The 25072-nt window shown below is 34.0% G+C and overlaps 2 protein-coding genes across 2 annotated transcripts in view; one reads left to right on the top strand and one right to left on the bottom strand.

The window, feature by feature from the left end:
• Positions 1 to 375: 375 nt before the first annotated feature.
• Positions 376 to 13089, bottom strand: LOC128240366 (fumarylacetoacetase-like). Its single transcript, XM_052956992.1, has 10 exons — positions 12963 to 13089; positions 11383 to 11493; positions 10747 to 10868; positions 9670 to 9810; positions 8972 to 9069; positions 8576 to 8728; positions 7796 to 8002; positions 7298 to 7446; positions 3982 to 4099; positions 376 to 2973 (listed from the first exon to the last, which is right to left on the bottom strand). The coding sequence occupies exons 1-10, from the start codon at positions 13074 to 13076 to the stop codon at positions 2897 to 2899; spliced, it is 1290 nt and encodes a 429-aa protein (XP_052812952.1). The 5' UTR covers positions 13077 to 13089; the 3' UTR covers positions 376 to 2896.
• Positions 13090 to 15370: 2281 nt separating this feature from the next.
• LOC128240725 (sacsin-like) overlaps positions 15371 to 25072 on the top strand; it is a 36619-nt gene continuing 26917 nt past the window's right edge. Inside the window, exons 1-2 of the mRNA XM_052957521.1 lie at positions 15371 to 15488; positions 18495 to 18536. Of these exons, the coding sequence (XP_052813481.1) occupies positions 18533 to 18536 (4 nt within the window). The 5' untranslated portion in view covers positions 15371 to 15488; positions 18495 to 18532. The remainder of the gene's footprint in view (positions 15489 to 18494; positions 18537 to 25072) is intronic.

Below are 25072 nucleotides of genomic sequence, written 5' to 3'. Positions count from 1 at the left end.
TGTACTTAGTTGTTGATAATGCCCAGGGATTTTGGCTGTACTTAGTTGTTGATAATGCCCAGGGATTCTGGCTTTACTTGGTTGTTGATAATGCCCAGGGATTCTGGCTGTACTTGGGTGTTGATAATGCCCAGGGATTCTGGCTTTACTTGGTTGTTGATAATGCCCAGAGATGCTGGCTGTACTTGGGTGTTGATAATGCCCAGGGATTCTGGCTTTACTTGGTTGTTGATAATGCCCAGGGATTCTGGCTTTACTTGGTTGTTGATAATGCCCAGGGATTATGGTTTTTGTTTATGTGATAAATGTTGACTCTTATGATAATATTCTTACGGTATAGATGCATTCAAGTCAAACATAAAACATAATTTTGTTCCGCTTTTTAAATTTTATTTACTGTTATACACTAACATGCAAAATATAAAATACATATATGAGATTCTCAAAATATGGAATGTTTGAAAACAAGTAAAAAAGTTGAGAGACGTTATCAGAGTATTGTTTTTTAAGTCAAATTTTCATTACTTTTTGAGCATATTATCTAGGAAAACATTTTGATATTAAACCAAATTTGTATAAAAAAATATATTAAAATTTGACAATTTATTATAAACATTAAAAATTTTATTTTTTTTATAAAAAAGAGTGCTGCCATGCAAATGCCAATGCTTGTCTGATTGTATTTCAGTAGAAAAAAGGCTAACTCAACAATTATTGAAGTCAGAGTTATGGACCTTGTTAGGCATATACGTAATGGCTGTAGCAAAATGTGTATCAAGTTTCATTTGAATGTTTTGAATAGTGTTTGAGTTACAGCCAATGTTTAAGCTTTTGCACTTTGATGAAGACACCAACACGAAAGCATAGGAAACCAAGGCTATGACAATAACTTGACTGTTTCTTTCTCAAAATACAATGAAGCTAAAATGCACTTAAGTTTAAACTTATGATTGAGCAAATGTAATTTAATATCACTAACCTTGAATAAGGCACTAAAGTGGTTATTACAATGAATACACAAACAATCACTACACAAACATTACATCTATGAATCCAAAAAACATTGTTATCAAATTTCATGAAATTCGGCACAAAGGTTAGGTCATCCTGATATCACAGTGGTAATTTCAGAAAATGCATCTACTTTTAAAGATACTTGTGTTATAAAAAATAGAGTCATTATATATTCTGATGCTTGAATATAACTATTGTAGTAAAGTTTGGTGTGACACCATAATTGAATAAGCGTTGAAAATGTGCATGCTAAGCTTCAACAGTGACCTTTTATGTATTCAGCACTGTAAATAATCAAATTAGTGTTTATCACAATCATTGTTAAACAAGAAAAATTAACAAAAAATAAAAAAGTTGGAAAAACGGTAAAACTGTGCAGCTTTAGAGCCAAGGTTCAAGTTTTTGCACAATGCTTTCGACAACACCAACTTTGTACAAAGGCTATGATAATACCTTGACATTTATTCTTTGAAAAACATTTAAGCTAAAGATGAAAATAGGTATTGTGGTCGGTTAAGTTATTTTTTTCATATGATATATCTACTCATTTAGGAAAGAAATACACTAAAAATGAAATTATAATTCATGTGTAATCAAAATTTGAATAGTACACCAAAGTCATTTACACATTCATATACGTATGAATGACTATATCCATTATAATAAGTACTATAAGCTCAAAAATACAAAATAAATATTGATAAAATATCTTAAATAAATCTTTAATTACTTAATAAGTTTGTTTGTATGACTAGTTAGTTTATAATTTCAATATTGCAAAACTCCTTAAAATATATCTATGTAAAACTGCTTGTAAAACTGCTAAAAAAATCAGCCTGGCCCTGATTTCTTCAATTACTTAAGCCTAACATACTTAAGTAGCTTATTTTGTTAAGCAAAATTTCTTACTTTAACCTGATTTTGATATATAAAACTGAGATTTTCGTGATTATCAGACAGATAACTTCAATAAACAAAAAAAAAAAACCCAATTAGTAAATATTTCACAATTAACAATATACTACTTAAACATGTTTCATGATTAAAATTTAATTAATAACCATCTTTGTTATAACACAACTATTAAAACCTTAATCATTTTGTTTAAAAAGTTAACACCATATTGAAAAACAACAACAATAAGAACACTTCTACAGTGAGAGACAACAGCTGTCTTGAATAACATTTCTGCCATTGATTATGTTATAATACGAATACTCTTAAACGATGCCAACAGTTTTCAGTTTTCAATGGTCATGATTTATGTATAAGTATCTGAAATAAATACTGGTTAAACCAAGCTGGTTTTTTCTCAGTCTGAGGCTGTATTTATAGAGCATTTTAGTGACGATTTTCAACTTTATTGAAAATTGCCTTTTTTTCAAAGTTAAATTCAAAGAAAACTAACAATGCTTGTACACCAAAAATATGAAAATAAGTAAGAAAAAAAGGTCTTAACAATATATGAATACATTTGATGAAAAGTAAACGGTACATGACTGTATTTCAAATAATTGATGTCAAAAATTATGAAATTTTCATTAAGTTGAATATATTCACTAAGATGCATTATGAAAACCGCCCAACAAATACATGAGAATTATCATCATAATTGATAAATCTTTTTCACCAAGGTCACTATAATGTCCAAGTTACCAAAAAAAAGTTCCTAATTTTTATAGTAACTACCGGTATTAATTACTAACTAACAAATGCAAAATGATTAAATGACTCTCATTAGCTGTAAAATGAACTTCAAACTTTTAGTGTACATGTGGAAAATGATAATTATTTTGTTCAGGATGCATGGAAAATGATTTTTTGCAATAAATTGGTCAATTTTCATTCTTGAAACACGATCATCTATATGTCGAAGCACTTTTCACATAGGCAGAGCAGGGAGAACTTTTCCGACACACGTACCAAACCCAACCTTGTACCCGTTCCCATTGCAAAAACCTACAAAGAAAAACATTTACTCAAACTAAAATGCTCTTTCAGTACATGTATTTGCTTATCAATAAGGCTATTTTAAAGTGACACTCTTATTCAAAATCAATACATACACATGTGAAACAAACCTATATTTTGAGTGATTCACCCTCAACTTCTCACTAAATAATGCATTTATGGAAAATTTAATTACTATTAACAATATTATAACTGTATATTCAATAGCTAAAGACACAAAAATATTAAATGATTGGTGAATGCTAAAAGATTTCCTGCAATTTTCTTTGGTCTCATAAGGTAGAAATACCCTGTTTTCTGCACATTTCTTTTAAATTAAACATGGTATCCTTCATAAGAACCATTGTTTTTGACATTTGTTCATCCTTTCGGATATATTAAAACAATTGTATTAAATCTGTTAAATCTTATTTGGGAGTAAATAGTGCATCTTTAAATTTACTTTTAGCTCTATCATAAGGCTAGAAGGTTTTCAGATTTCAGAATGAAATAAAAACCATTAATTAACTTCTTATATTGCTTAATAATTAAAATAATGAACTTTATGATAAGTATATAATTATATAAGTATACATATTTAAGAAAATATCATAAACAGGGAGGATTTAAATACTATATAAGACTATATATCACAGGCCATACTAGGTTATTTCACACTAAAATTAGGTTAAGTTTCCAACTGTAGTTTCTAGTCAACAAAAGTATTGAATATATCAGAGTCACATGAGTATTCTCCCTTTATTTTAGAAATTAGTGCATTTGATATTTTATCAATGTATGTATGTAGGTATGTATTTCTTATGACCTTGCAGTCAAGGGTAACCTGAGCTATACCCTAGCTCGTTTTCGAAGAGACCCTTTGGTCGTGCTCAGTGTAAAGCACCGATACAAGGGGTACAAATCACTAATAAATTGATAATCCATCAATCAATTATCAATCCATCAATCAATCAATCAATCAATCGCCCACTGATAAACGCTACTGTGATTGCCCACCTGTCATTATGACTTCATCTCCATCTTTCAGGAACTTCCTGGTGACCCCGTTTCCCAGCTCAATAGTCTTGGTTCCCTTCCAACACAGCTCCAACATGCTGCCAAATGAGTCTTCCATCTGAAAACATAGAGCATGAAGAAATGTTTTAATATTTTCACATCAAGAAAAACACTTTAAATAAACATCATTACTGTAGTTGGTGTTCAAAAACATTCTATCCTTGCTACAGTTATCAGTTCAGATAATAACATTGTTAAGGTCATTTGAGAAAGAATTGCAAGTCAGACAATGTGCTTTACATGTCCATACTGTCTAAATGGCAACATATGTACTAAGTTTTATTTAAATGTTTTGAATATTTTTTAGCTATCGTCACGGTTAAATATTTTGCATGCCGGCAACAAGGCAAAGGTTTTATAACAACTCTACATTTGCCCTCAAACATACATGCCATATCCCCCGGAGGGGGGAAAATCCCCCGAAATTTTGACCCATCCAAAGGTCTCCCGGAGGGGGATGAATATCCCCAGAGGGGAATGAATATCCCCCGGAATAAAAAAAAAAGTGTGTTTAAAATTACGCAAATTTATTACAGGGTTCAATTATATTAGCCTGTTTACAGTTATTATGCCCTTCCTGTCCTGAAGCTTAATTGGATTATCAACTGATGGTGTCTTTTAATAACACCTATTGGGTGACACTTAATAAATCAGCAGGGCACATTTCATGCATTGTTTTGATTGAAACTCAGAATTTGCGAAAGAAATGTCAATTAGACTGGTCAGATAAAAGGTCGATTTTTATTGGTTTAACTATAATTTTTATCCAATCAGAGAGGGTGAAACAAATTAAAGAGTTCTTCAAAACATGTGTCATTGTCATCAAAAGGATTAATAATTTAAAGGTGACAGTAAATTATTCGGTAAAGAAAAAGATTGAAATAACTAATAGACAATGCTGTTCTTTGTTATGCCTCACTAATATGTTTACATACATGACATTGACCTTCATCGCAAATATCGGAAAATAACAGAACCTCAGAAGAGAAACTGAAAGTAGACAATTGGATGAAATGACTTGTATTTATTTATTATGGTGGTGATGTTTTTATTTTTTGATGAATACCAAAAGGAGATATATATGTTAATGAACTTAATAAAAAAATATGCATTTGGTTTTGATCAAAAGCAAACAAATCTGACTATTTGGGAATTGAAATGAAAAATATTGATAATTCATTCCATTCTCTCTATTAGTCTGAAAGTCATCATTTATGATAGGCCGCAGATTTTGTATCCAATTTTAGAGGAAGGTAAGCCCATTAAATTGTCTCTGAAACATATTTTTCTATGAAGTATTGTATTTTGCAAGTGAGTTCTTTTATTATGCAATATGGCTGTGTCTCATAGAAATATAGTTGAAGTGCTGAAAAAAGGGGTAAACAAGGTGAATTGGCATATGCGCCATGCCCATAGCGCTACATGGCGATGATGATAATCCCCTGGTATGTGACCCAAATCCCCTTGAATTCTGGACAAATTCCCTTGGGACCTTTCAAACATATGGCCATTTGTTCTTTTTCGTACTTGCATCTTAAAATACTTTGAAATTTAGCCAAATTAGATCCAGGGTTCGAATTTAGACTCGCATACTCGCAAAATGCGAGCCACATTTGAAAATTGCGAGTGACTTTTATTCAAGCTCGCAAAATTCTGCGAGTGGCTTTTTCTTGACCACAAAATGTTAAAAGGAAAGTAGAATAAACATGAAATTAACTCCGCTACGTAGTCGAGTTTAAACAGCCTATAAGTGGTATGTTTACACTACCAGTATAAAGAAGACAGTATGGAGTCACGCTCTAGTAAGTTTTCAAAAATAGAACAAATACGGAAAAGGCCGAGTTTTATCTCGAATCTTTCCGGGATGCTCCGAGGCGTGCAGTATACAAAGTGAATACGAATGACGTAATCACCTAGCTCAATCATTGGCTAAATTTAGCGCATCCGCGCACTATATATGTAAACCCCATCATCCTTTGAATATATTTTCGCCCAGCTGTCAAAATGAATAGACTTCGTCGATCGATATATTTCATGGTCCAAAGTATCCACGCTACATTTACTGTTGCTTTTTTTATTTCAAATTTATAATGTTATTGATTTTAATACTTACAGACTTAATGAAATCTGTAGCGTGCTTGTCGAATGGGTATTTAAAATTACCCGATGGCGAGGGTAAATATACAAAGTGAACAATGTCAAATTATTGGACAGCTTTGTTATCAAAAAGCTGCCAGCATCAGATGAGTCTTTCCCTACCCCCCAAATAGAATAAGCCATAAACAAGTTCTAGTAGTCGAGTCATTGATACTTTTTAATATTCATAATATGTCTTAGGTGTAAATTTCTACTTTAATTAGACAATATTATAAGGGAATAAAGCAAATAATAAAATTGCAAGTTGATTTTTCATTTTGCGAGTTGCCTCAAAATGCACTCGCAAAATTTTGCGAGTGCTCCTCAAAGTTAAATTCGAACCCTGAGATCTGCTAAAAAATCCCCCTGAATACTACCAAAATCCCCCTGAATTTTCAGCCTTTCTGAACAAATCCCCCTGAATGGTCTGCAGAAAATATGGCATGTATGCCTCAAAATAGACAAGTCTAAAAAGTTATGCTCTGGACAAGAAAAAAGTATTAAAGGCCATAACTCTGTAATTAGCAAAAATAGAGTTATGGTTCTTGTGCACTGCACTTCCTCTCATTGTGCTTTACCATTGTAAGAAGTTTCAATAAATTCCATCTAGTAGTTTGCAAGTTCATGTCTGAAAAAAAAAAATGACAGCAAAAAACAAATAAAGGGCAATAACTCAGTAATTAGCTACAGTAGAGTTATGGTTCTTCAACACTGCACTTCCTCTCATTGTGCTTTACCATTGTATGAAGTTCCAATGAATTCCATCTAGTACTTTTCAAGTTATACTCCAGACAAAAAATAGTAACAAAGGGCAATAACTCAGTATTAAGCAAGAATACAGTTATGGTTATTAAACACTGCACTTCCTCTCATTATGCTCTACCATTGTATGAAGTTTAATCCAATTCCATCCAGTATTTTTTAAGTTATGCTCCGGACAAGGTAAATTGCAACGGACGGACCGACCGACCGACCGACCGACCGACCACAGGGTGACTCCAATATACCCCCTTCAAACTTCGTTTGTCGGGGGTATAATAACGGGGAGATTTTATTTAGACTTTATGGATACCGGTAAGTGTTTTGTCACCATGGTTGAGTATTACAACTCAAAACCTACCTCTCCTGATATGGTACCAGAGCCCATGAGGTCCCCAGGGTTGATATTACATCCAGTCACTGTATGGTGAGCCAGCTGTTGTTTCATGGTCCAGTACATGTTGGAGAAATTGCTACGACAGATCGTGGCAGGAGAAGACAGGCCATCACCTGTAGCAGAATTTATTTGACATTTCTTGCAGTAAATCAAAAGCACTCATGAAACCATTTTTAATAAAATCAATATATCCAACTTGGTTGACTATTTATGCCCACAAATGCTGTCCACAAGTTTGATCATAATTGAATCATAAATACTCAAGTAATTGTCTGAAGTTCTGAACAATACTTCAAACTACTATATTTTACATAAAGGACAACTCTGGAGTTATAAAAATGATAAATACTAAAGATACACGAGATTTTGCTGACAATCTCACAGGTACCACCATCATTGCCAAAAGTAATAAATCTATAATATGTCACGCTTTTCCGACAACATAAAAAGTATTTCACTTACACATAATAGCCACCTCTAATGAGATGTCAAAGTTATAATCGTCCTCATGTGTAAGGTAGGGCAGTGGTTTGGGATCCTGGGGCATGTTTTTCGTGACAAACGGCTTCAAGGCATCCATGGTAACAACCCATGGTGAAACTGTGGTTCCGAAGTTCTTGCCAAGAAATGGGCCAAGTGGAACATACTCCCATTTCTGAATATCCCGGGCTGCGGATAAAAAGTAATATTTCAATAATAAAAGTAGATAAGAACATGTAAAAAAAATCTTTCAATACAAACTAAAGACATGCTCAGGGCTATTCCAGTAAAACATATAACCCCCGGGGGGAAGGCAATTATTTTAATAGTATTATGGGTGGGTGTCTTTTTTCGCTAATTTGGACCCCAACTGGGAAAATTTGCTTCTGTAGGGGGTCGGCATAATTTTACCTGACCAATTATTCATGAGCACCATGCCAAATATTTGGTTCTCCAATCATTACAAATATATTATATACAGTGGTCGAAATTAGCACAAGCCCGCAAGCCCTGTACTGGTAAAATGTCTTCCGGGCTTGCTCAAATTCTGCATCTTATATAGCAGGGCTTGTTCAAAAATTTGATGCCAAGCAATAGTATAAGAATTTGGGCTTGTTCATCCAAAAGTCTAATTTCGATGACTGTATATACCTGACATAAATAGTATATAAATAGTATAATATATAGTTATATATTATATATATGACATAATTTCTATAAATAGTAATAAATTGTGACATCATGTCCATTGTTCATTAATACCTGACCAATCATTCATGAGCACCATGCCAAATATATGGTCCTCCACTTTATCCATAGGGATTGGTTCCCCTAGCTTCGTGGCTGGCCCCGTTAAGAAGGCCATCTCAAGCTCAAAATCAAACAGTTTACAAGCGGTAAACACTGGTGGCTGTGCTGAAAAATTGAACAGATATCATTTTTATTTTTTAATATTTTCAACAGTATCCAAATATTTACCCAAATAAAATGGATTACCCTGTCATTTGGATCAATCCTAGTGCATTATCTAGTGTAAAATATGGTATGTCTGACTGTGCGTTTTATCTATTTTAGTAGATTATTTAGCCTCAATTGGTAATAAAGCAGAAATTGCAATTATAAAACAAACAGAAATTTAAGTTCATGGAGATATCTTACTTTCGTCTGGTCTTGTCTGACCGTTGGGGCGTCTAATTGGTGTCCCAGAAACCACCACAGACGAGGCTCGACCATGATAACCAACTGGGATATGTGTCCTGGAATAGAAGTTTATAGAGGCTGTGAAACGGTTCTTGTACATGTTTGTGTGAATGTTCAGCATTTTGAGTGCTACATCTTTCATGAATATGTACACATTTATTAAAGTGTGTAATTGGTTTCCAAGATAAACGTTAACTGGATGACTTATATCACAAAGGTATGCACAGTTTAAACAATAATGACATCATCAAAATTATGTCTACATTTGAGAAGAAAGCTTTCGCAAAAAACTTCTATCAATATTTCAAATAAAGTCGATACCCGTTGGCTCGATATGTGGACATGCCAAAATACTTTGAGAATATCAAGCCAAATGGGAATGTTTACAAAAAGTGGAATAAAATCGGTCGTGCCAACAAGGAAATTGAGATAGTGGTATTGAGCAAATGGGTTTCGACTTTAGTGTCATGAATTTTAAACCAATGTGGAATAAGCTAAAAAAGATCATGCTAAATTTAAACAATATACAGTCCCTTAAGGCTTGTTCCAACTTTTAAAATCTAAGCATTGCTGTGAGGTCAGAAGTTGGGCTTGGTTATTCAACAGTTTAATTTCCATATTTGGCACGAGTCTATTTAAGTCTGAAATCAAATTACCAGTTTGGCATCAAAGCATTATCTTTTCCCCGAAACATCACACCGACGTTGAATGCATGGTTTTTGGATGAGTAGAAGTCTGTATAATCCCCAATCCTGGCCGGCACATGCATTGTGGCAGAGGACTGTGGTACAATGGCTCTGAAATAGGGGAAAATCCTTCATACAAATACACTGCAACATATTAAAGATGAAGGTCTTGTTTAGTGAAACATTTTAATTGCAAAAATATAAGCTAAATCTTAAAGACAGCTATTCACTGACACTCAATTATGCAAATGAAAGTTGTTTTCCTGGCAAGAACACAGCACTCAGATGAGCCCTGTGATGTTGTGAGTCATTAGTTATAGTAAGAGTAGTATTTAACCTTGAACAATTTCTCTCTGGTTGTAATATATTGCTCCTTTGCTGCAAAAACAGTTATGGACCTACAAAATGTTGGCTATTTTAGTTAGACCACTGCATGATAGTGGATTATAGAAAAAACTTTTAGTGGTCAAAGTAAAATGCTTTTTTGGTTTGCTCAAACCGTGGGTTTTATATAGCAGGGCTTGTTGACAGTTTTTACGCCAAGCACTTTTGTAAGAATTAAGGTTTGTTTAGTCTTTTTGGATGACTCTGGATTTAAATATTCATCTGGCTTAATGGGATATGCTATACATTTGCATTTACATAACTAATTTAGACATTAACTACCATCCTTAATAAAGGCAACAATGCTTAAATGCACCCTACATGTATAAACCTATTAAATCACAAACTAGTACTTGAAAAAAAGGAAGTGCTCAAGTTTAAAGAAAATCGAAAAAAAAATAAAAAAAAATATAAAGTTTTACCCTCTATAGCCCATTTCTATTTTTAGAATGGAAATGAAACATCAACTGTACAAATTTGTATATCTAAAAGTATATCATGGTGATCTTTGCCATAACAACGAAAACACCCTTTTTCTGTTGTATGGGTAGAATATGGGCAATTTTTGTTACTGATTATTGTTTATGGGGCATCCATATTCTGTCACGTAGGTATCTAGTTTGTTAATTTTTTAAAATATGCTTGGCTGGCTTTCAGTATCACCTTTCCCTGAGTGAAGCGTTATCCCGCAGTGTCGGTGTGTCAGCTGATAACAAGTTCTGTATGGTCTGTCTAGCCTCGCTCCATGCTGCACGCCCCAACCCCATAAAGGCATTCAACGTTGACTGAAAAAATACTTAAATAATTATTACAATAAATTTAAGTTATAAACAGAGGAGAAATTAGATCAGTCATTCATTTTGAACCATTTGTAAAATTCCTTTCCTCTTATCTTCTTGGCCAAATCATATTGTTTCAATGTCACTATACATTCAGAATTGCTGCATTCTCAATGGGGGAAAACTGTTTGGCATCAGTTACATATGCCGGATATTGGCTTTAAAAAGTGGCATGTGTAATAACTTAATACTTCATAAGCTTTACACACATTTAATGATTTATTTCTAACAAGCACCACAGTACAACTGAATACATTTAGACAATAAAACCATACATAATATTAACCTATAGTATAAAAAAATGTATTAACTTAAGATTTCGTAAGCTTTACACAAATTTATTCTCGACATTCATTCTCGACAAGCATTAAATACATTTAGACAATGCAAACTATAGGTAATATTAACCTATAGTCTATTTCACATTACTACAGCATGGGAAAGAAATTGCTGTGCCTACCTCAGCAAAGACATTCTGCTGGTTCCTCAGAACTGGACCCTCAAACAGTGACTTGACAACACCAAGATCCAGAATCTGGTCTCCAATGGCAACACCTATACGTTGTTGGGGCTGTGAAATAAAAATAATTTGACTATGTCAGTTATAGAAATTAAGACCAGTACCTGCAAGCAAGTCAGGCTAGTTGATTAAGAATTTTAAATAGCTTGAATGGAATACCACAAACCTGATTTTAGAAATTTGTATTTAATTCGCTTGTACATAAATATTCATTGAAAAATCTATGAAAAACTGCAACCTCATTTCTGATCTTTTGTCAGCAGTCTTATATCACTGGTTTCCAGACATTTACACTGATGTGACAGTTGAAAAACTGAACCTGTAAATGCTGATGGCCTGGTATCATTTTCATGCATTGATATGATACAGCAGGGGATTCAATATGCAAACATGCAAACCATCCATTCTCTAAACAAATGTTCTTCCTCTATGTTATTGTTCCCAGTAAGGCGTGAGATTTTAAAAACACACTGGTTTCAACTTTTTAAATTTGGCTTTTCCCCCATATTTATAAAATTTCTAAAAGTCATTGTTTCTTATTTATTGCCCAAAACTATGGGTTGGCAGCTTGGTATATGTTTTTTGTTGTTGTATTTTTAGAAATTTTACATCAGGCAATAATGACAAAGTGAAACCACAGTATGTGAGTGGAACTGAATGTAAAGAAACAACTTCACAAGGGTGAAATGCCAAAAGGAAACTTTTACAACAAGTGATCAATTAATTTGTAATAATTATCAAAGGCAAAGAAATATTACTATTTTGGAAGGAAGAAATATTATATATATTATACTATATATTTATTCTATTCTCTTATTGTCTAAATGTCATCAAAGCTGATAAAATTAAGCACAATTTTTTTAAAAGACTGGAGGAAGATAAATTTAATTTAATTGTCTTGAAAACATATTTTTCCAATGACATACTTTGTTCTGCAAGAGCATTACAGTATGACAGTATCCCCCTGAATACAACCAAAATCCCCCTGAATTTTCAGCCTTTTGAACAAATCCGCCTAAATGGTCTCCAGAAAATATGGCATGTATGCATTCACATAAATTATCATTATCATACAAGAAACAACTGAAAAATAACCCCATAAGAAGCTAAAAATAGCGGTAATTTTTTTGTCTGCTTGCAAAACAACAATCAATCTAAGGCTCTGATGCAAAACATAAGGGTAGGACGGGAAAGAGAAACAAACAGGGGTGGATAAAAATTTTAGTATAATATAACCAAAGAGGTGTGTCCTTGATGCTATGTTTTGATTGGCTGAACTTTTTTGTTGACCTTGACAAACAGTTGGTTCAAAGCATTAACACCTAGACTTCAACGATAGTGATTATTCTAGTATCATAAACTGATAAATATACAAAGAAATGCATAATTAAAAGAGTGCACCAGTGAAAAAATCAATTCCCTTGCAAACGATTCATTTATCACACAATTTCGCGATGACAAGAAGCATCGCTTTTTCAACAGCTTTTTAAGCGACAAAATCAAATGACAGTTCTACTTACATTATCAGCCGTGGAAAATACACCATAAGGAAGATTTTGAATGGGAAAATGACTTTCAGGGCTGACGGGAATGAAGGACATCTTGTCAAAATTTGAGCTTTCAGAATTATTCATCTTACGCAGACCAGCTTTGCATAAAGTTTATACGGAAGTTTCGAATTTAGGTTACACTACACAATATCTTATAAGTTGTCAACTCCATGCAACGGTTACTTTTCTTGTAACACGTAAAAGACATTTTCTTGTATGGATCTTGTTTTTGGTGTTTAAGGTGTAGAAAATGTAAGTGAAGAAAATTATAATTTAGTTTTAAATGTCTGAAAACAATTTCATAAAGATATTTTGATAGTTCAGTAATGCGCGTCGTCTTGTTTATCGACTGTGTCATTATTTGAACAATCCATGTTTTGTCTGCAGATTGCCCTAGCTTATGTTGTTGAATAGTAACACTTATATAGGTTATTGAATATTAGAAACAAATTTTAGATGAAATTGAAAATATGCGCCTTAACATTTCGAAGGCATTCGATTGTCTATCGCACTATATACTTTTCCTTCTGAGCTTTATAATTATGTACGTTGACACAATGGTCATATATGAACATGCATGTAACATAAGTTAGGTAAGGCTTCTTTCTTCTGTTTGAATTAAAATCATACACAAAATCTGAGATTTATTTAAAGTATGAATAAAATCGTTATGTGGGAAAAGTAATTTCACATATGTTTATATATATACATGACACCATATATTTCAGTTCTCCAAAACACGTGTTGAGATACATTAAAAATACGAATATTACTATCTAAAACACTGTTATTTTAAAATGTAGATAAATCTTTGCAATACTGCCTTAATTTGTATGTATATGTTTTTAAACTAGAAGTTAAACTCACTTTCCATGCAGTGTCTTTGACCAACAATAGTATGTTAAGAGTCACTTAAAGATGGTACAACTAAGTTTTTAAGCCTATTTCTACTGTTCACCAAAACCAAAATATATGGTACGTTAAGTAAACTTAACTTGAATACGACATGTACTATTCTGTTTTTATATGATCGCACATTTTGACATTTAAAATCAACCCATTGGTCAGGTATGATTGTTCGAAATTTAGCGCACCAATAAACGTGCTTGATTTGAAAGCCAATAAGAACACATCAGTCTCGTCTCTAATACGAATACATAAATCGAAAAAAAAAACACATCCTGGAGACGATGTCGGTCAGTTCATATACTCATATATGTATGCAGACTGGACGAAACGTCCTGTTCTCAGAACACTTTCTTGTCAATGAACTGTCCGCGAGCCTTGCTCAACTAAGATATTCAATAATTACATTAGTTAAAGATGTTTTTAAAAGACACGCGTGCTATCCAATTTCTAAATTACAACAAGTTAAGATTAAAGAAAAAATAGTCAGAGCTTTGGGACCACTCTAGATGTTATTCATCGTAGGGCCCGCGGCAATTTGGGTTCAAAATAACTCGTTTGGCGAATATCTCACAAAACGGTGGGAATAAAACTCCCCTTTGGCCTTAAAAATATGTTTCAGTCACACTTGGGGATGTGACAGGTCAAGCCATAATGCAGCCACTATAGGGAGCGGGCAGACCTTTATAAACTCACAACAATGGACGCGGTGTCATTTATGGCCAACCTTATCCCAAGCTGGCTCTTATTCCCTGATACCAGATGTTAGCTCTATATGTGGCCTACGTAGCAGCACCCGGTCTTTTAGGCGTCGCATTTCCCCCTTCTAGTAGAATTAACCCCCACCAACGTACACACACTGGCTAATGATAGCAAAATATGCGGTCCCCTTTAGTCATTTTGGTGAACCTGTCCCAAAGCGGGCCCTTATTGGCTAGTATCAGGTTTGAGCCGTAGATGTCCCCTATATGCTAGTATCCAGTGTTCGGGCGTCACATCGCGTTCTTATATAGTCGTGTTAACACCAATCCTAAATTCCACATACTGGCTTACAGGAAAAATGCAATTCTGAAATACGAATTGAATTGCGTGTCATAAAAGTATAACAAGTGAACAGGCGAGTAATCCTTCAAAGTAATTTGACCTGAATTAAAATCTAAATGATAAGGAAGGGCTCAGGCTCATTCGCTACGATCAAGCCGCCCAATCTTATTCAATAAGATTTCAATTCACGTCATATAACTATAACTTGGTATGTATGCACTTCAATGCAGTAGGAACCATATATATATTTATACATGTATATATTTAATAACGCTCAAATTTGGAACATTGATCGACGATTAACTTTGTCAATAGATGTAATTTAAATAATTATGTAGGTTGTAACCTGTGATTTTCAGAAATAAATAATCTAGTTTCGATTTGCGCTAGGATATACATGGCCTTTTTCTGAAAATAGACACGTGATACGTGCATGTTGATAGCAACTATCGATATTCACTTAAATGAAAGGCATGAGCACTACGCGTACAGTTTTCTTGTGACTGCTTGTTTTAATACGGATCCTTAAATTAACTGAGTTGTTTTGTGAGTATACTAGTTTTGATCAATATTATGTTGTACTTTTATCGTGTATTTTATTATGCTAGATATGAATTATATAGATATATATCCATCAATGATTATAACAGTAGCTGAGTAGGCGTGAAACAGGAAATGAAAGGTTTATATACATGTATACACACATTTAAAGTTCATTTTATTTCTCTTTGGCTGATATTTTAATTGGATCTTTATGGAATATTGTTACATTAAATGAGCATTATCAATTTATATAGTTATTTTTTTTATTTCGGACAAATTTCATGCGAATAGCACCTTGTTGCATAACATTTTTACATTCATAACCAGATATAGAGACGATAGAGACGATGGTGTCAAACTTTTATTACTTGTACTTGTATATAACTTCTGTATGCTTTTGTTTCAATTTAATGCAGTGGATGTTGACTTGGTAACTATACGGACCAATTTTCCTTTTCAAGCAGTTTGCTTTATGTTTACGCCCTTTGGTAATTGTTCATATTTTTTTTTATAAAATTTGAGGGACTGTTGTTTAGTGAAATGCATTTTTTTATGACAACTTAATGTGAGATCAGTATGTACCAGTCAATTGTAACCACGCCCCCAGGTCTGAGGAATAGCGGGGACAAACTGCTGGTTAAATCCCCGTCAAATACCCCCGCACCCCGGGGATATCCTAGGTAAGGCCCATTCCCCGCTATTTTCGGCGCGAAAATAAAACACTGCATTCACTCGGCATTGCGAGGCCACCTGAAAGGTAAAACACGGCCCATTTCCCCCGCTATCCCCGGTTTACCCACGGACCTGAAGGGAACGTACTTACAATCGACATATATGACGTAATTTATCACATGGTATACACACTGTTGATACTCAGTTTACTCATTGATGAAACTGTTGTCTAAGTATAGCAGTTGAAACTCACTTAAAATTGGCGTACCGCTAAATACAGCATTTTTCTGACTGCTTGTTTATTGACCGCTTAATTTGGGAGTAAAATAGTTTTCTGTTTTTCTTTTTAGCTCACCAGAGCACAAAGTGCTCAAAGTGCGCTAGTGTGATCGGTCTTTGTACGTCGTCCGTCCGTCAGTCAGTCCGTCCATCCGTCAACAATTGCTTAAAAAGCATCTCCTCTGAAACTACCTGGCCAAATTCAATGAAATCATAGGAAGCTTTCTTGGGTGTCCTTCTAATAAAATACACCAAGGGGTCACGATTGGTTAACAATAACAACAACAACAAAATGGCCGACTTCCTGTTTTGCTTTAAAAACATCTCTGAAACTACCAGTCCAAATTCAAAGAAACTTTACTGGAAGCTTCCTTGGGTAACCCTCTACAAAAATACAAAAACAGGTCACGATTGATCAACAACATCAACAACAACAAAATTGCTGACTTATTGTTTTGCTTTAAAAAAAACCCCCCATCTCTTGTGAAACTACAACTCCAAATTCAATGACACTTTACAGGAAGCTTACTTGGGTATCCCTCTACAAAAATACTACAAGGGGTCACGATTGATCATCATCAACAACAACAACAACAAAATGGCCTACTTCCTGTTTTGCTTTAAAAAAACATCTCATCTGAAACTACCACTCCAAATTCAATGAAACTTTACTGGAAGCTTCCTTGGGTGACCCTCTAAAAATAAAACAAAGGGTCACTATTGATCAACAGCAACAACAAAATGGCTGACTTCTTGTTTTGCTTTATAAAAACATCTCCTCTAAAACTACCAGTCCAACTTCAATAGAACTTTACAGGAAGCTTCCTTGGGTAACCTTCTACAAAAATACAACAAGGGGTCGCGATTGATCAACAACAGCAACAATCTGGCCAACTTCCTCTTTTGCTTTAAAGCTGCACTCTCACAGATTGAACGTTTTGACAACTTTTTTTATTTTTTTGTCTTGTAACGAGCCAACTTTTGCGATAATCCATGGAAACCAGTGGTATAAGACAGCTGACAAAAAATAGATCGCAGATTTTGATATTTAGGGTAAAAAAAATGTTTTTCTTAAACCGTTAGTGCCATAAAACATTGATTTTCGAACGGAAATATGAAAACTGCTATGTGATCTTTTGTCAGCAATCTTTTATCATTGATTTGCAGATATTTATGCAAAAATTTGCACTTTCGAAGACAAAAATAAAAAAAAATGTAAAAACGGTAAGTCTGTGAGAGTGCAGCTTTAAAAAACATCTCCTCTGAAACTACCAGGCCAAATTTACTAAAACTTTACAGGAAACTTCATTGCATGACCCTCTACAAAAATTAAACAAGGCATTGAGATTGATCAACAACAACAACAAAATGGCCGACTTACCGTTTTGCTCTAAAAAATTCTCTAAAGCTACCAGGCCAAATTCAATGAAACTTTACAGGTAGCTTCATTGCATGACCCTTTACAAATTTAAAACAAGGCATCGTCATCACTAAAGTTATGTTTTAATTGAAACATTTTTATTAATGCTTTATCACAGAGTTGTGGCCCTTTGCTTAGGTGGGCGTTTTAGGGTCATCATGGCCCTCTTGTTTATGTATGTTGGGTATGAATAACATTGTATGCATACATCAGTAATTATAACAGTATTCCAACTTCAATATTTAATCATTTATTCTAACCTCGAGTCTCGGCATAGTTGGCCTTCAACAGGTTGTATCCAATGTATAGAACATAACGTCAAGGACATTAAATGAGTATCGATTTGCTTTTAGGAAAGCAATACTATTTTATCATCGGCTAATTCTTTTATAGGGCTTAATAAAATAGACACAAAAGACACCGAACTTTTGTAAGCAACAAAAACCACACATGCACCAAAATGTTATTATCTATAAATGTTGGGGTAACGGCCTCGAAGCGGTTAGTTAAACAGGATTTAAGTATTGATAATCAGTATTTTCCCAGATCACATATTGCCATACAATTAGTCGTAAATGAAATAGGTAAACCATTATTTAGGTTATTTAATGCCATTTTACTTGTTGACATTATTTCAGGTTCTACCGTCTGAGGCAGTGGTAAACGAGGCACCACAATGGGTAAGGCTTTACATAAACATACATACCATGTAGGAATACACTATCAAATGTCTTTGCTATATATATAAATCATGTACTCGGAAAAGCAATCCGGGTATGTTAAAATTAAAAAGATCTATACTTCCAGGTTCAAAATTGTTTAAAGAGGAATGTTTTGTGGTTGATAAAATACTTCATAAACTGTTTCATGATTATCCCCCCGAATCCGTGTATAGTGCACAACTTCGGTATATTGATCTTAGTCTTTATTGCCTTGTGCTGTCTATCAGATCTCCGATCTGAGTGTCCTGCTGTGAAGTTCTGAAGGTTTTAATATCGAAATGAACAAAACATATTGTCTATTATCATTGCAATGCTTTATTATAAGAGTAAGATTATATATAATAGCTCATTGATTTGAATTAACCATGATGCTTCACAATTTGGATGTAGCAAATAGTGACCCTGCATTTAAAGTGGATTTAAATATATATGTTATACAACTTTTTAAAAACTTATCACTGTTATTTGTTTATTATTTATTTCAAATCGGTTAAATTAATAAATACATTAGATATGCATATTGTCTCGATGTATGAATGAAACAATGAGATTAAATCTACTTTAAAAGTGGCCCCAAGTCAATAAACAAATACACAGCAAATTGGACCCCTGTTGTCAAACCAGTGCAATAAAGAGATGTACAGCAGGGGGTTATCGTGATAAACGTTTGACACGATAATCCCCTGCTGTGCACAGAGGTTGTATTCTGTACACAGTTTGAGGGGGGGGGGGGGTCACTGATAGAAGACTTAAACTAGGCCATTAAACCAGGCCTTTAACACTGTTTAGAGGCTTTCTGAGATTAACAATTATTAATTATACATACCTGGTGCTTTGTCTAAATAACTTAATGATGTCTCATATCATTGACCGATATTGAAACAGCTATATATCGGTTATTGAATTGTCATCAAATGCGTACAAGGGCGTCTCGATTGCTTAAAAGTCTTTGTTTGCAATGCCCTCAAATGTTCGATCGACTAAAAGTCTTTATTTTCAATGTCCTCAAATGTTCGATCGCGTAAAAGTCGTTGTTTGCAATGTGTCACTATTCATAAAGAAATAGATATGAACTGAACAAAAATTCCCATTTATTCCCGACAATTAAATGGATGGCTTTGCTATCCGACAACTTCTGTTATAGACTCATTGTTGTGATTTAAAGGTGGATACGAACGGAACAAGCAAATCATACAATGCTGGGATTTAGTAATTCTTTAAAGTAGCATGCATAACAGAAATAGGAACACAAAAATATAAAGCAATTAAAAGTTGCGGTCATATAATTTTATATTAACTAAACACAGTGAATTATTTTTACCGCCTGTGCCTTGCAAATTGAGAAAAAAATGTTGCCTTTGGGAAAAATACAAAATCAGGCCAAAATAGCTAATATCTAAAGGCAAATATACATGTTTTAACTTTTTTATGCATACATTATGCTGTGAAAGAGTAAGTATTGTCAAGATTTTGAAGAAATTGCTTTTTTATTCATTAACGTAATGTAAATTTATCAAATTGGGAAAAAATTATAACATTTTTGGAAAAATAGACAGTTTTTCGCAAGGGGAAACAGCCTTTGAAAGGCAGTAAATTGCACCAAAAAATCACTGAAACACGACGTGCAGTTGCATTTCAATATCATACCGAATGCCTTCGAACATAGCGAACATTTTGCCTTTAAATGAATGCATCGCATTAGCTAGCAATCAAAAACATACGATATAATTTTCCATACATCTCTTCACAGAACACAGAACATAGATTCAAGATTCAAAATATTTATTAAAGTAACTTAAACATAAACATGCTTTTCGTTACATGATATCATAAGTTAAACATACATATGATCATTGGAAATTAAAAAAATAATAAGAATCTATATTTGAAAGCACAGCACTATTTTTGAATGACCAGTCGCAGCTGTAAATTTAAAATCGCACACCTAGTTGACCAATAATAGGTTTATATACAAGTATAATAAATTAATTTAAGCAAATGGTTGCATAATACAATGGATAAACTCATTAAACTGAAATTAATCCAAGAAATATTCTAGACGTGTTGCATAAGTGCTCCGGCGAATGGTCCATTGAAGGGTTAAACCGGGTTTACACCAATGGCAATAAAGCCCTTTAAATTGAGCTAGTTATGTCCAAATAAGTTTTAGTAATTTGATGACGACGACGATGACGATAACGATTATTAATGATGCGGATAATGAGGACGATGATGGTGATGGTGCTGCTGCTGCTGCTGCTGATGATGATGATGATGATGAGGAAGAAGACGACGACGACGATGATGATGATGATGATGATGATGACGATGACGATGGCGATGGCGATGGCGATGATGATGATGACGATGACGATGATGATGATGATGAGGCATTGTCCTCGCAATGACGAACTAATTGACATATATATTTTTCATTTGACAAACTCATCCATTTTCACATTTGTTCAGTATAATGTGTCGACTGATTAAGATGGAGTCTAATATACTTAAGTTCAAATAAGCTCTTTTTTAAACTTTATTTGTTTACATGCTACAGCGCATTTCTTTTCCCACATTCACATATATGTTATTATCCTTAAGAACCATTATATACTTTCTGTGTTTTTGTTTTCCTATAGCAGTCAAAATTAATAAACATGTATATCATTACAGCGCATAAATTACAGCTACTCGCTTCAATACACCAGCAAAACTAAGATAGCGTGCACAGTACCTGGCCGGCGTCTCAGAAAAAGAGGCTGACCTGTCTTTTGTTACTTTAATTCCTTGGCGTTGTAGCAATACAGATGACATTCTTTGTAGTTTTTTAGTTCATATGTAAACAATAGCGATATCAATACCCCACCCCCCTTCAAAGCAGAGGGGGTATATTGCTTTGCACATGTCGGTCGGTCGGTCGGTCAGTCGGTCTTTTAGTATACCAAAGCATGTCTGAGTGATAACTCGAAAATTCCTGGGCGTATGTCATCAAACTTGACATGAAGGTCGGGCCTGACAAGTACATGACCCCTTTTGATTTAAGGGGTCATCGGCTCAAAGGTCAAGGTCACAGTGACCTTAAATGGTAAAAAGTGTCAAAGCTTGTCCGGGTGATGCCTCAACAATGCCTTGACCTATGGTCATCAAACTTGACATGGAGGCAAGTCCTGAAACATACATGACCCCTATTGATTCAAGGGATCATGGGATCAAAGGTCAACGTCACAGTGACCTTGAATGCTAAAAGTTGACATGAAGGTTGGGCCTGACCTGTAGATGAACCCTATTGATTTTAGGGGTTATTGTGCCATATGTCAAGGTCACGATGATCTTAAACACGAAAATGTTAACAAAGCTTCTCTGAGTGATATCACAACAATGCCAGACGTATGATCATCAAACTTGACATGGTGGCTGGGCATGACAAGTAGATGGCCGCTATTTATTAAAGGAGTCATCGGGTAAAAGATCAAGGCCACAGTGTCCTTGAATGCAAAAAGGTTGTTCGAGTGATAACTCGTCAATGCCTGCACCCATGGCCCTCAAACTTAATATTTAGGTTGGGGGTGACAAGTTGATGACCCGTATGTAATTTGAGGTCATAGAGTTAAAGGTCAAGATCATAACTCGTATGCATCATTAAAATTTATGTCACATTTACATATTCCTTGCTGTTAAGAGGGTATATTTCTTATCAGTCATCATCTGAACATGATTAAAACTGCCTCAAAGGCATCCAATGTCAAAATCAGCTGTCATTTCGGTCCATGCCTATTTAATTCAATTGTCCAAATACTCCTTACAACATAATGCACACGGGGGGTGGGGGGGCATAATATTTGACAAACATCTCTTGTTCCAAATTAAGTTTTGGTAGCGCTTGTTGGTATTTTTAATCGAAAATTAATTAGTTCATCAGTAGAATAATTTAGTGTTTGCTGCTATTTGTTTTCATTGCTGGTACTCAAGTAACATAAACTAGAGTGGGATAAGTTGCATTTGAACACATATCTGTTTGTAGGTATGATTCTATTTATTATTATCCTAGTCGAATCGAAGGTTTTGGGAGGTGAATATTGGTTTAGGTTGTCCGTCATTCCGTCCATATCGTTTATAACGGAACCATATCGTTATACAGATTGGTCAGATGATGTTCAAACTTGGTCAGAAAGCCCCACTTTATAAAATCTTCACCGCTTGTAAATGTGGGTCACGTGGGGGTCGAAAAACTTGGTCACAAGGTCAAGATTAAACACTCTTTGGAATACACAAGATACATCATATTTGTTCCAATATTTTTGAAACTTTTATCAGAATGTTTTCATTGAGGCACTCTTTGATTTATTTGAAACAAAGTCATTTAAAAGTGGGTCAAATGGAGTCAAAAATAGGTAACTACAAATCCTAGACTTTTTTTTTATCTGGAACCATATCATAGAAACCATATCTAGGTAGGGATTGGTTAGATTATGTTCAAACTTGGTCCGAATGTTCCCCTTGATAATAGATAAGCTCAACAACTAGATAGTTAGGTCAAATCCTAATGAAAACTTGTGAACAAAGATAGGCAATATATCCGCTCGGACCTTTATGATTTTTTAACTGAAATCTTGCCTATTTTACGAACTACGTAACATTGGGCCAAAAACTTGTGCAATCTAATAAAAGCAGTGGCAACAATATTGAGGCTATATTTTTGCAATATTTCTTACTCAGTCTTCATGTAACTTAATCAAGATGTTTGCCTTGATGTGTTTTTATTAGTTTGAAACTGGGTTACGTGGTGTCAAAATAGGTTAATAGGTCAAATCTAAATGCTTCACTTTATAAAATATATTTTATTTTTAAACAGTTGCTTACAAACTCATATCTTATATCCAATGTTCATAAGAGCCTATTTCTCTGGAACAGTAGTGCATGTTTCGGTTGGAATATTACACCAACACTTTATTTTCATGCCATCTACTTTGCCTTATATGGCGGGGGATATCAATTCAACGCGTTTGCTTGTTTGAACTGAAATGTTTGTGTACATGTATCAGTTATAGCAATATAAGGCACTTTGTAATTTTCCTTTAAATTCAAGTAACTCCTTAATAAAAAACAAAGCATTTGTGCTTTTTCTCTATATTATATTATATTTCTTTGAATTTAAGTAACTCCTTATGAAATAAAAAAATCAAATTTGTTTGTGCTTTTATTCTATATTACATTTTATTTCTGTTTATTACAAAGAAATTTTTCAATTGCAATTGGTATGGTAGGCCATTGCTAATTTTAAGAAAACCACCGTTTAGAATTTGGTATGTGAAAGCATTGATGAGGATAAATCAACCCGTTAAGTTTTCATATTTTCTCTTCAACACTGCACTGTTGTTGGAGGAGAGAAATGCAATGAGTCAAGCCATAAAAAGCAGCCAATGGGCGCGGGATAACCTTTAAGCCACGACATTTAACTATCAAGCGTTAGCTTAGATAAGATATGTTAATTTTCTCCTCAGTTTATTTCCGTTTATGTTACAACAAAAAAACTTCCATAATAGTAACATGAAGTAAAAATTGCTTACTGATAAGGAAATTAAATACACATCCATGATATACATCTACATTTTATTATTTCTATTTTAGTACGAGGTTTGAAGCTTTCAAGTACGGAACACTTAAGTTATATCATATTGCAAAAAACAAAATGGATTGACTACAATTTAGTATGTTTTATCAAGTGAACACCATTCTGGATTAACTTACAAACATGTAAAGGATACTTTCTATTATTTTGATGTTGTTAAAACTAAAGTTGTGTTTCTTCTTACAGTTTAAATAAAACTTATGGATGGGTTGAATCACATGTTTTAGTGATATCAACGAATAGTTAAGTTAAGAGTAGTGAATACGGAATCTTAAACGAGCGTGAAAATCTACTTGGTAATGTATACTAAATTACTTTGCTATGGACCAACTAAATCTACTGCTTACGCATCCTTGTGAAAACCTTGACTTGAAGATCTGCCAATAATGATACATGGCTTATTCATAATAAATTCTTACATAATAACTCCGCCGTCAACTACAGTTTGGTGAATAGGGTATCAAATAGAAATATTGTCGGTAGTGAGTCGGTCAGTCTAGTCCGTTCGATAGCTCATCAATGGGCATCGTGTGTAATTAATGTTGGTCACACAGTATATTACATGTCAAGTTTCCCTTCGGTTACAATTGAGAAATAGTTGACGGTGTCGGTCATTAGGGACAAAAACTGGCGAAATGGTGGGCGTATTAACACATATTTGAAAACATATTAAACACCATGAAATATAGGTCAATTTCAACTTTGGTTACAAACCACAAATCATTGACGATTTTATCGCCCCCTGTTCGAATATGCGAAATATTAAGGTGTACGAACAAATACTCATGACAGAGTTCAAGCATTTAAATACATATGTTCAACACCATAAGTTTGACTTTGTTTACAATGTACCAATGTTAGACAG

Source organism: Mya arenaria, chromosome 7, assembly GCF_026914265.1.
Source record: "Mya arenaria isolate MELC-2E11 chromosome 7, ASM2691426v1".
NCBI lineage: Eukaryota > Metazoa > Mollusca > Bivalvia > Myida > Myidae > Mya > Mya arenaria.
The sequence above is the reverse complement of the archived record's forward strand: the minus strand, read 5'-3'. Positions and strand labels throughout refer to the sequence as shown.